This window comes from Danio rerio, chromosome 2 (assembly GCF_049306965.1).
Source record: "Danio rerio strain Tuebingen ecotype United States chromosome 2, GRCz12tu, whole genome shotgun sequence".
Lineage (NCBI taxonomy): Eukaryota > Metazoa > Chordata > Actinopteri > Cypriniformes > Danionidae > Danio > Danio rerio.
The window spans coordinates 26,707,410-26,720,810 of record NC_133177.1 but is presented as its reverse complement, the minus strand read 5'-3'; the positions used below and the strand labels follow the sequence as shown (position 1 = coordinate 26,720,810).

Sequence of the window (13,401 nt, the reverse complement as noted above, 5' to 3'; positions counted from 1 at the left end):
AGTTCTGGCTGAATGAACTGCACTGTGTTCTGCTTGCTGGAGGGCAAGAACTGGCCCAGTGTGATTAAAGTGAATAATGGTTTAGTGAAACACGGCCAATCACGCGCACTGCACATCCACACAGCACGTCTCTCTTTATGAACATCCAGATACAACACAGCTCATCTTCAAATAATGTCTGACTCCAAAGTGTCACATAATAACATCAGCCAAGTTAACTAGAGATGGCCGAGCCCTAGGATCGAGCCCCATATTTTGCTCCTCCCACAGTCGTCATCAGTGACGCAGCATAGTTAAGCGCGCGCTCTTCGGTGTTGTTTGGTACATCTCGTAAACGGCGCGTCTTTGGACTGATAAAAACAACTTTTTCCTACAGCAGAAATTATGTTCGTCATCTTTAACAGACAAAGGGAGTCGGTAAGACGTTGTATTTATTTAGTGTTTAAAATCAAAAGGGTTTTTGTTGATTAAATTTGTGTTAAAGACGTGAGGTGACTAGAAAAATCTGGTTTGTTTTGAGGCACGTTTGGGTGGTACGCGTGTTTGATAGAAGGCCACGTTTAAATCTCCGTTTGTTGTATTTATTTTGAGGTTTGTGCTACGGTTTGAATTGAACGTTAACGTTAGGTATATCAGTGAAATACGTAGTAACGTTATCATTCATGGTGATTATAAGGGGTTGTTTGGTTTATAATCGAGTATTTATATCTCTTTTTTGTTTTCACTGCACAATAAGCTGTTTTAAACCACGTTATGTCGAATTATGTCGTAAGCTTAACTAACGCGAGTTTACTTATCGTTTCCTCATTTCATTTGTAACGTTAAGTTAGACTGCGAGCTTTTGACCTATCATTAAGATGGCACATAACGCCTGAAGCAGCCGAGCTAACTAAAATCTAGTTTTCTTTCAGTTCGACACAAAAGTGAAGTCATTACGTTTTTAACTTTATGGTGGATGTCGAATAAACGGTAAAAGTTTTGTCTCGGATCGAAATACCTCTGCTACAATTGACTCTTTTAATTTCATAACTAAATATGTAATATATCTTCATAAGCAACGTTAACGTGATCTTGCTTCATCTTATGACCCGCATCCCTACTACAGACCTGTTATGAAGTGTTTATGAAGCGAAAGTTTTGAACATAAGGTTGATGCGTCACGTGTGTTTGTTTCAGCGGGTCTGGTTTAATCTGGAAACTGCAGTTCCTCCTCGCGCTCCGGGTCTCGCGCCTTCAACAAACACCAAACCCGGAAATATTAGAGCTAACTTATTGAAAGTTCAACAACTGCGTCTTTTATGTACATTATAAATTGTAGAAGATAGATTCTAATGTAAACATCTGGTATACTTAAATATGACCCAGCACCACGAAACGGCTGATGTGTTTTTTTCTCTGAAATGTGTACATTTTGTTCACTATACCTGAGCAAAGCTTAATAAATAAGCTTAACATTCACGCATGGCTTGTTAGGACTGGTCTATATTTAGCCGATATATACAAATGCAATTCTGACGGTTCCAAAAAGGAGAAAATAACTAGTTTTTAGAGATTCTCTTTCAAATGTGTCCAAATTAAGTTCTTAGCAATGCATGTTACTGAACAAATTAAGTTTAGCTTCATTTATGGTAGAAAATTTACAAAGCGTCTTCATGAAAGAAGCTCTTTCAAGGTTCTACACTTTAGAGACCCAAGAAATTGCAGGTTGATTTTAATGGGATTTTCATTTTGTAGCGTACAATTTTTTCTAGGCATGTACAAATGCATTTTTTATGATTTGGTAATTAAATTTTTCAGTAAACTGGTTAAAGTGTGCATGGACCCTGGCTGTTACAATTGAACAATGTTTTGTAAAAGAAGTTCAGTTTGTTAAAATGCAATAAAGATAGTAATGTTATATAAAATGTCCACTTTATTTTAGATTTTTCAAAATCAAACGTATACCTGTGTTAGTTTTTGTTGAGTGTAGCACGATCTTTCAGAAATCATTCTAGTATTTCTTAATAGCTGTTTTTGACTTGTCATGGTTGATTTCAGTGTTTTTTTTTTTCTTTTTCAGGCCATCATGCATAATCAAGGTGGTAGAACTTGTTTTCTTTAACCTGCTGAGTGGTATCAGACACACTGGTCGCAAGACCTGTGAAGTTTGAGTTGGTGCTACTGCATCTTCTAGAAACGCCTGCATCTTGTACCCTGCGGTGAAAGATCTACTAAAGTGCCTTTTGGCAATACCGTTCTTGTTTGGTAGGTCTGTTTCTTCAGCAGAACTGCATGTGATAGGAATCTGTAGGCCTTTCTGCAGAATTTCAGAGTTTGTCACTTCTACTTTCTCTTCTTTGAGTGGAAATCCCACAGGTTCTTCTACTGTATAGCTTATCCCCTTAGCTAAAGATTTAAATGTAGTACTTTCAACTCACTTTTTATAGATGTATTAATTAAGGGTGATAATGATATTCAAACCCATCCAAAAATTAGCAATACGCCCCCTACGGTTTGAACAGTGATCCTCTCTTAAAAACCAATGTCTTTCTCCCATCCCCCCGCCCCCTCACTGAGCCCCTGCACCACTATCTACTACCCCCACCACCACATGACAGAGAGCAAGTCTTTATTGTTAGTCATTGCTTAACAGAAATGTTTCAATGTATTTTATCTTGTTAATAAATGCATGCAGCGCAGGATTGCTTAAACACAAAACTGGATGTTTAATGAAGAACTGGAAGTTCGAAAGAGAACTCGTCACAAGCAGATTTGTTAGTATAGTTGGTAACTCAGTGATTCTCTTTAGCCATAGCAGTGGTGGAGAAAAACTCCACTCATCATTTGAAGAGTGCGTTTCATCTTTGCTGGTATTTGCTGGTCTTATGTTTGGAAAGGCCATCTTGGTTCATATTTACATGGATAGTAAAAGTGAAAAAGACAGCAGCTATTTATACCGCTAATAATCATAGTAAAGAAAGATGAAGAAATAGTGTATTTCAGTAAGAACATGAACCCTAAATTGAACATTCCAAATTAACCAGTTACCAAATTTACGTTGTCTTTGACTATTCTGCTTTGGAGATTAAATTTGTTTACCCAGATCAGCTTATTGCATTAATCAGGAACATGTACAGTTAGTGTATGAAGCTAAAGTTTGTTTAATTATTCATTACTGTTAATAATTTATTATTATTATTATTAATTATAGAAATTATTCACAAATTCATGTGATCAAAAAATAGCAATTATAAGTAAAGCAGCAGTTCTCATATTTCTTTGTTTGCCTCTGTCATGACTTGATAGATCCAACAAAATGACTCCCAACGGATATCTAATATTTGAAGATGAGAGCTTCCTGGATTCTACTGTGGCCAAGATGAATGCCTTGCGAAAAAGTGGCCAGTTTTGTGATGTCAGGCTGCTGGTGAGACCACCTTTGTTTAAACACCGTAAACATGCCAATCTATAAACCCATTCTGTACTAGTTTTCACATGCTGTGTTTTTGTTGTAATACAGAGTAAGATTATATTGTGAAATGTTAATAATAGTTTAAGTTGAATGTTAAAATGTAGTTTTGTTTCAATGATCAAACTTTCAAACTTCAATGATCTTTCAGAAATAATCTAATTTCTTGCTCAATACACGATTGCCAATTTTGAAAACAGTTTTTTTTTCATGATTATTTAATGAAAAGTTCTATAAAAAAAGTATTTAATGAAACGAATTGTGCCTATAAACATTACATCAGTGTAATGCATCCGTGCTGTATTAAAAATAATTAACTCAATCTCTTTCCTCTGCAGGTCTGTGGACATGAGCTGATGGCTCATAAGGCTGTGTTGGCCTGCTGCAGCCCTTACCTGTTTGAAATCTTCAATGCTGACACCGAGCCACAGGGTGGAGTTTCGCTGGTTAAATTCGATGACCTCAACCCTGATGCTGTGGAGGTCTTGCTCAACTATGCCTACACAGCCCAGTACATGCATTTTTATTCCATTTAAATTATACATTACATGATGATCTTGTCAAGAACAAGCATGTTTTATAAGTTCCCATATTATTCTGTTGACAGATTGAAGGCTGATAAAAGTCTGGTCAGTGATGTGTATTCTGCTGCAAAGAAGCTCAAATTGGAAAGAGTTAAACAGGTGTGTAAAGACATTTATATGCTCCCATGTATGCATGCACATCCACAGTTCCTAAGGATGGTACAATACACAAAATTGTCAGTTCAGTTTATATCTTGGTTCTGTGGTCACGGTTTTGTTTGATTTGTTTTACATTGTTTAAAAAATTGTCTTTCCACATTTAAATGTCATTACGGAATGTCATACATCAGCTTAAATTACTTTATTATTGTTACTATTATTCTTTTTATTATCATCTACCATTTACAGTAATAAAAGTTATTTTCAAGCTCTTGTTTTCTAATTTCAGTTTTGAAGCTATAATTTAGTATTTTCTTGTTGATTAATTGTAATGACCACAGCGCAGTTATTTGCTACCATCATTTTAAATTAAATTATTTTAGGATTGTGTACTTTTACTTTAGGCTCACTAAAAACTTTACTGACTGTTAAATGTGGATATTCTGATATGCATTCCGCCAGTATTTTGCAACAAAACATTCAACATGTTGAATTAAAATAAACTATTCTATGCTGAGAGGGAGAAGTGCATAAGTGTTGTTTCTGCTGCGTTTAGCGCTGGAATCTTAAAACTGATATAATCTGAGGCCTATAAATTAGCAGCAGAAACTAAAATAGACAGTGTAAACTCTGAAGTAATGAACTTCAACCATGATGGGACAAAAGTTTGTGATTTCAGGTCCAACAACACCAATGTCATGTTAATAAATAGCCAAACTGCAAGATTTATATAAATATTTGAAAACTCTAGCTGAATGAACCATGTTTATCCCAGATAATTTGGCTTAACACCAAAATAACAATAGTCTGGTTTTAAAAGAGTATTTGTGAATCGTTTTCATCACTTGTATGCATATAACTGCTCTCTGGGTCAAACGCACATCTGTCTGTCTGTGTGCTGTAGTTGTACTTGTCAAAGTTTTAATAAACATGGATGAAAAGTGAATCATCATTTAAGCAATAAGATTGCAATTGTTTGGTGATTAATGGCACCACTCCAAATAGTTCTCTGATCTTCTGAATTTTTGTAGATTTGTGGAGAATACCTGTTATCCAAAATGGACTCCCAAAGTGCCATATCATACCGCAACTTTGCTAGTAGCATGGCTGATGGGCGGCTTCTGGGCAAGATCGACGGCTATATCCAGGACCATCTTCATGAGATTTCAGAGCAGGATGACTTTCTTAAACTTCCACGTCTGAAAGTATGTAAAATAATGATTTTCTATAAATACAGTTGATTCAATAAAACATTTCTGCTCTTTATAATGCCATATATTACTCCCTGTAGCTGGAGGTTATGCTGGAGGACAACCTGAACTTGCCAGGTAATGGCAAACTGTACTCAAAGGTGATAAGCTGGGTGCAGCGCAGCCTTTGGAAGAATGGAGATCCTTTGGAGAAACTGATGGAAGAGGTCAGTATTACAGATTTGTCTTTTCCCTTTTCTTTCACTTGCTCAAGTCTCCTGAATTCCTGTTCAAAGTTTGAGCTCCCCCTTTCCCCTGTCCTCAGAGTTTTGCCCTTAACCTTGTAAATTTTGCAGTACGCGCTCCTCAAAATACTGAAAACTGATCTGTTTTCCAGGTGAGCCCAGTGAACATTCAGAAGCGTTGAGTCTGTTTTTCCCCCTGTTCTCTTTTCCCTCACTGCATTGACTTGAATTGTCACGTAACTCAATTTTCTCCACAGTGGGACTGTTATGAAGTTATTAACTTGATTCTAATGGCTGCTCCTCCCCATTGATCTCCCTGTCTCTTCTGTAGGTTTTAGTAATGCACATCAACAGCAGATTTGTCCAGCCCTGAAGAAGAACGCAAGATCCCAGCCATCAATGGTAATGCTAAGTCAACCTGCCAAACGCCATGAGCTCCCATCTGTGCAGTGTTCCAGAGAGCATTGCAGCTTTTTTTTCCAATCCCACTGTGCAGCGATCATTTGTTTAGATGGCTCTTTGACCCAAAGCAGACTTGCTTTATATTAGGAATGATCTCTTTCCAGCGGTTTCCACAATTACCGTGACCGTAGATATGTGTAAGGTCAAAGCTTCCTCAAGGTCCAGCCAGCTCACAGTTTTAAAGGACATCCCTCATAGCAGCTGACTCCCCTGCTTCAAGGACCAAGGCAGAACATTGCTTTGTTCTTGTTATGGAAACACCCACATGGGTCTTGTTGGTGTTTGTTGTTGCAGGTGCAAACGCTGTACTACTCAGCTGATCACAAATTGCATGATGGGAGTTTGCTTGAGGGGCAGGCAGAGGTCTGCAGCACTGAGGATGACCACATCCAGTTTGTGCAGGTACATGACTGGTTTACAGTCTTTCCCTTACAGGGTGCTGCGTTCTCTGTTGTAAAATAGCATGGCTGCCATTTGAATAGGCTTTAGGTGGTTTGCACTATAAAGAAGATGGCCAGCTGGGTTTGCACTGTGAAAGACCTTTTTAAATGGTGCTGTTGGCACTGGATGGAATTGGTTTAGTCTTTGGCCCCGGGGTCTGTTTGCATGCAGTAGAGGTGTAGGGGGTGAAGTTTGGGCAGGTTTAGAGCCACCTGGTTTGGTTTTGCAGAAGAAGCCGCCTCGAGAGAGGGACGAAATGGGCTCTGGTGCATCTGGCAGCATCTCTCCCTCCAACAGCCAGTTCAACAAGCATGAATGGAAGTACATTGCTTCAGAGAAGACCACCAGTAAGTGTGAATTGCTTATAGATTTTGTTTCTTAAGCTTGTGAATGCCAGGAAATTCCATAGCTATTTATACAGGGTTCCTCAGGTCATGTTTTCCTGTATCAGGATATTAAAGTTTTATAAATATGACTATAACAGTCATAATTCTGCAGTGGATTTTAAGTAATGTGACTGCTAAACCTTGTAATCTAATTTAGATATCAGTTAATTACCATTGCTGATGAAGAAGATTAATAATAATAATAATAATTGCATGTTTTTTTTTTTTGTTTTTTTTTCAAACTGCTAATTTGTAGTTGCATATTTGACCAGATTTTTAAAATGCTTAACATTTTCCATGCCAAGGAAAACTTTTTAGTTTTGGTACAATCATTTTCATCTTAACGTAAAAGGAGTTCATTTCTTGCAGTTCTTTTCAAAACTGGGTGCCTTTTTCCAGGCAATTCATACCTGTGTCTGGCTGTTCTGAGAGGTCTACTGTGTGTGATCTCCCTGCACGGCCGCACCAGTCCTCATAATTCTCCGTCTGCTACACCCTGTGTGCTGAAGAGCCCAAACTTTGAGGCTCAACTGGAAGATCTGCAGGAGAAACTGTTGAAACCTATGCATTATGCCCGTTCTGGACTGGGAACCGCTGAACTGGACTGCAAGCTTATTGCTGCAGGTATGCATGACCAGAAATTGGTAAAATTGTCCTTAAAGGGAGAGTTCAACCAAAAATTTTTAAAATATACTTGATGTAAACATGCCACCATCAAGTGGTCATAAACCTTAAGGAACTACAAAAGAAGATATTTTGGAAATGGGTAACCATTAGGTTTGATACAATACTCTTTATTTATTTTTTTAATAAAAGAAAAATGCAAACAGGTTTGGAACAAGTAGAGGGCGAGTAATTTATAAATATAGATGTCTTTTTGAGAGTACATATCATGTAACTGTAAGATTGATGGCTGTACTATCCACCTTACTCACTGTAGCTTTGTATGACTTTTGTATGTTTAGTATTAATATGAATTTTTTGTGATGCCGCTTTAGAATAATAATTATTGTGAAAAGCACTATTCAAATAAACTGGAATCTAAATTCATTAAATGGTGACCACATTTGACTTCTTTTTTTTGTTTGAACTATCCCATTAAATAAAAATGGTGGCATAAATTTATTTGTAGTTAGGAGTTTTCCCCTTGAGCATAGTTTAGAACATGCAAAGATGCCATTGTGTGCTTTGTTATGCCATTCATGCAAATGTGACTAATTGTTGATAGTGGTGAAACTAGAGGAGATGCAAAATGAAATGACCTCAAATTATCAGTAATGTCATGGATGAAAACAGGAGTTGGGTTTTTGTATATCTAATACATGCATAATCTGTCCAGGAGGTTACAACAGAGAAGAGTGCTTGAGAACTGTGGAGTGTTATGACCCAAAGAAGGACTGCTGGACTTTCATTGCTCCGATGCGCACTCCACGTGCTCGCTTCCAGATGGCTGTGCTAATGGTAAAGATGCTGTTTCCAGTCCAAAATAAACTTTGCTGCATCTCTCATTAGAGCTAAATGAATATTTTTCTCTCAGGGGGAGGTGTATGTGATGGGTGGCTCCAATGGTCACTCAGATGAGCTGAGCTGTGGAGAAATGTATAACCCCAGAGCTGATGAGTGGATTCAAGTCCCTGAGCTCCGCACCAATCGCTGCAATGCAGGTATGAATCCCTTCCTGCTGGAATTTTTATTTGTTTGTTTTAAAGCAAAGTTTGATTTAATTTCTGACTTTTGGAGAGCCTTTTATTATAATTGTTTAACATTTGCTACTGCTGTATTTTTAAATGACTTTGTCTAAGAAATTTGGTTTTCTGATCCAAAACACAAATTAGTCTCTTTGGAATTGATAAACAGAAGATGGCACTCTAGGCTAGTTTTGTATTGTATGCTCAATGCTCATGAAATAGAGTTATTGTGCATTGGATTCTTGTGCGTGGCCCAATGTTTTTGCACCTTGGCATTTAAAGCCACAAACTGTTTACATTGAAAACCTAACTTTGAATCAATTTCACAGATCTCTTTGCTTAAATGTTCTGTTCAGGCCAGTCTGCATAGATGAGGGTTAATTTTGCTTAGTTAAAATAACAACACTTTTTGGAATGTAATGTAATCCATCTGGTAATGCAGCTATAATAAAAGTGTCAATACAGACAATGCAAATGAATTTTTTTATTGGGCATGATTAAAACTTCTGTAAGCTGGTTGAACAGAAGTGTTTATGTAGTGTCCACTTTCATATCGGAGTGATATAAACCCAACAAATTTTTTATTATTATATTTATTGTTGTTGTTGTCATTATTATTGTAGTTTCCAGTAAAAATTAAATCTAAACCTCAGGGATTGACGCCCAACTGAACTTAACTGCTATAATCACCACAGCCGTGATTAACGTGTGTGTGTGTGTGTGTGTGTGTTGCAAATGGCAATTGTGTGTGACTCATCATTTCAGAAAGGCTTGAATAAACTTCACCACAAATGTATTAGCTTTATTTTTGACCAAGCTGTTTTTCAGCTTTATCCGAGTCTGTCACTGACTGCTATTTATCTGATGTAACTCATGATAAGAAGCAGACACATGTCAGAGCGGTGGGCAGGGAGAAGCAGCTCATTTGGATTTAAAGCCATGGGCTACAAAAAATGACTACAGTGTATTTAGACACCAAAATGGGCAAAATAGAGAGGCTATAATAATCTAATAGGTATATATATGGCTGAAATTTTTGACACGTTCACAGGCTACTGACAAATAGCCTGCCATGGAGAAACTGGTAGCTAGACAACAGAGTGGCAATGTAGCCCAGGGAAACATAGTGTGCAAATGGAGATCTAGGTAGTGTAGTATGTGAAAGGAATTAGAAGCAAGCAGAGTGGGTTTTTTTGTGTAGCATACGGTGCCATCTGCTGGTTAAAAACTAAGCTCAGAGTATGACAATGCATTCGTAAAATCTCAGAATAAATGCAGAAATTATCTCAATTTTTATTTCTGCTGCAGCAGTAATAGATGTTGCTAATGTAATTGCTAGCTAATATATTGAGACTGGATCGTGTCTGACGGATGACATTATATAATAGTTGGGAAATGCAGAACAGGAGGTGTTTCCTATTTGTTGGGTAATCCTTTATCATGTTTCTTCTCAGGTGTGTGTTCTTTACAAAACAAGCTCTTCGTAGTTGGAGGATCTGATCCCTGTGGACAGAAGGGCTTGAAGAATTGTGACTCCTTTGACCCTGTGACAAAAATGTGGACCAGCTGTGCACCCCTCAACATCAGTATGTCAGCTCCCCTTTTGTTGTTTTTATATATATATAAATACATACACACACGTGTGTGTGTGTGTGTGTGTGTGTGTGTGTGTGTGTGTGTGTATATATGTATGTGTGTGTGTGTGTGTGTGTGTGTGTGTGTATGTATATATATATATATATATATATATATATATATATATATATATATATATATATATATATATATATATATATATATATAWTTTTTTTTTTTTTTTATTATTATTAAACCATGACTGTTTACTGTTTCTTACCCATATTTAGAGAGACACCAGGCAGCAGTGTGCGAGCTGAGTGGGTACATGTATGTGATTGGTGGTGCTGAGTCCTGGAACTGCTTGAACTCAGTGGAACGCTACAACCCAGAAAACAACACTTGGACCTTGGTGGCCTCCATGAATGTGGCTCGTCGTGGAGCTGGTGTGGCTGTCTATGAAGGTAAAATAGTTTTTTTTTTGCAGGTCTTGCATGTAGGAAAGTAGTGATGTAAGCCTGTCAAATTCAGGGCTTTCCCTTTAAGCCATTTCCAACTGCTTTCAGGAAAGCTCTTTGTGGTTGGAGGATTTGATGGCTCTCACGCTCTGCGCTGTGTGGAGGTTTATGATCCAGCCACGAACGAGTGGAGGATGCTGGGAAGCATGACATCAGCACGGAGTAATGCAGGTTTGGCGGTGTTGAACAACGTGTTGTGTGCTGTCGGGGGATTTGATGGCAATGAGTTCCTTAACTCAATGGAGGTGTATAATCTAGAGAAGAACGAGTGGAGCCCATTTATAGAGGCGTTGGGTAAAAACTGAATGGTGCCAGGATCTGGTCTTTCCTTAAACAGAAGAACAGCAGTCACATTATGAGTCAGTCTTAGAACTGTGGACACGGAACTCAAAGATGCTCATAGCGTTGCCCAAAGCAACATGAAGCCTTTGCATATTGCATAATTACCATGTATATAGATTTTTCTTTCTCTCTCTCTCTTTTATTTGTTATTTCTCTGTGAAAGCCAGTACTTGAATAGATGTTTGGAGATGGTAAGCTTATTGACATGAACAAGTAGATTGTCACAGTCTAAACTGTGGCTAAAATTCATGACTTTCTGCATTTGCTGCTTGATGTCAGCTCACTCATGATGACCAATTTAATGCCTTGCTTATTGAAGATGAGATTAATATCTGTATAGTTAAGTCTTAGATCATGAAATACTTAAGGCTCTTTTTAAGTCATAATGCTTCAATGGGATTGTAATTTTTTTGCATTTTTATAGCATTTTTATACAACTTTATGTAAGTCTGATATGTAATCTTGACAAGCATTCTTTTCAGTCAAATCAAATCTGTGCTACAGGCTTGTTTTTACATTTTTATCTAGGTCTGCTTTATGCTAAAGACGCCAGCGATGATGATGCCACTTTTAACATCGAATAATGTCTCCTCATTCAAGACTTTCTTAAACCCGATATGTTTTTTTTTTTTTCTTATTTTGGTTCAAAAAAGGTGAAGAATTTAATAAACTATTGTGACTTTGAGTGGATTGACTAAACTTTTTTTTAATCATTCCTGAAAGTGCCATTTTCCCTTGCTTTTAAGCAATTTCATTGGTTTGATTGCATAGGGAAAGAATTTCTTAGTCAAATGTGTGAAGCTGAATTTGGTATCATAATGTCACAATCATTTGGATTCAGATTACATGCTGTATTAAAAGGATTAAGCATTACTGTTGGTAGTAGAGAGAGCCGTGACAGTGAAATTAGTGTAAAACATTTACTTGCCAGTTCAATCTTGACAGGTCTGTTTTAATGGCCCATTCATTAAAATTGAGTGCTGTGTTAGTTGGTCAATCTGGGAATTTCCTTGGTCAATCTGGGAATTTCCTATCATATATATATATATATATATATATATATATATATATATATATATATATATATATATATATATATATATATATATATATATATATACACACACACAATATATTTTAATGAGATTATTATGGTACAAATAACAAAATACTTTGATCTTAAATAACAAAGAAAACTTTCAGGCTTCATATAAATTTGAACTGATATTTCTCTTCCTTTTAAAAAGCTTCAACCCCCCGGTCATATTGAATACCTCAGTACAACACTGCTTTGGTAAAAGTGCAGAGCCACAGGATGAGGTGACTCATAAAAACCACACAGTATTACCATAGCACAGTACTGCTTTTTAGTCAGCCCATAGTTAAAAAGCCCATTTCCCCCTGTTTTATTAATGTAACCTGTATTTTTTAATCCGAAGTTACAATGTGTGTTCGAAATAACAAAAAGCAAATATAACGGCATGCTAAATCCTTTTAATGCCATTTAGTTTTGCCTGAGAAGGAGATTATATAAGAGCATTGCCATTTTTCATACTTGTGGTCTCTTATGTAAGACGGGCAGTGCTTGTGAGCACAGGTTTAAAAAAAAAAAAAAAAAACGGCACAACAGTGAAAAACTTTGCATTTGCTGATACTATTTTGGGGCTCAATTAGGATCCTGGCAAGTAGCCTAAATACAGGTGTGTCATAAAAAGGATGTGACGTGGTTTTTTTAAGCCCACAAAATCAGACTCTAGAAGAGGTGGGATGTTATTGATTTACTTCCGATCTCTTTAACAGGCTTTGAAGGCATTTTCAGTTCATGCTGTTCCAGTCTAAACCACATTTTATTTTTTTTGTAGATAACACGTTTAAAAAAAGCCTAAAGTATTAACTAAAGTTCGCAAAGAGTCCCTTTCAGTTAATGTTTTTTTTTACTTATGCTGCATTGAACATCGCATACCTCTTTAAGAATGTCACAGAATTTGACATGAATTTCTGAACGATAGCTCTTGTGTAGCACTGTACATGATCAAATTGTGGTAAGAACTGGCATCTGTGAATGTTACATTGCAAAAAGATTATTTAAATGTACAGTCTACATGTTCTGTCAATGAATTATGCATTTTATTACTTTCTCTAGTCCAGCATATGTGGTGCTCATGTTTTCAGCATCTGCTGTCTCGCTCTGTTAAGACATGAACATATAATCTTTGTTTCGAGAGCTCCTCTGAGAATCACTTCATGAGCACTTTACCATTTTGAAAAACTATTTAGTATATGGACCCTCGCTTTCTTGAAAAGCCACCAAATTCTCTTGGCAACCTTTCCGGACAATGGCCACCATGGGAAATGCATTCAAGTGAATCAGATATTGCCTCTCAGGTAGATCATTCAAGGGTGTCTTGGAGAGGTGAATTATC

The 13,401-nt window shown here is 37.0% G+C and overlaps 1 protein-coding gene across 2 annotated transcripts; it reads left to right on the top strand.

The window, feature by feature from the left end:
• The first annotated feature begins 320 nt into the window (after positions 1–320).
• Positions 321–11,663, top strand: ivns1abpb (influenza virus NS1A binding protein b). 2 transcript variants are annotated; one of them, XM_073912660.1, is made up of 16 exons: positions 321–417; positions 2,060–2,244; positions 3,286–3,406; positions 3,787–3,959; positions 4,056–4,131; positions 5,163–5,336; positions 5,423–5,548; positions 5,898–5,968; positions 6,323–6,430; positions 6,699–6,816; positions 7,255–7,479; positions 8,195–8,316; positions 8,393–8,519; positions 9,998–10,129; positions 10,409–10,582; positions 10,685–11,663. In XM_073912660.1, the coding sequence occupies exons 8-16, from the start codon at positions 5,966–5,968 to the stop codon at positions 10,939–10,941; spliced, it is 1,266 nt and encodes a 421-aa protein (XP_073768761.1). In that variant the 5' UTR covers positions 321–417; positions 2,060–2,244; positions 3,286–3,406; positions 3,787–3,959; positions 4,056–4,131; positions 5,163–5,336; positions 5,423–5,548; positions 5,898–5,965; the 3' UTR covers positions 10,942–11,663.
• The last annotated feature ends 1,738 nt before the right edge of the window (positions 11,664–13,401 follow it).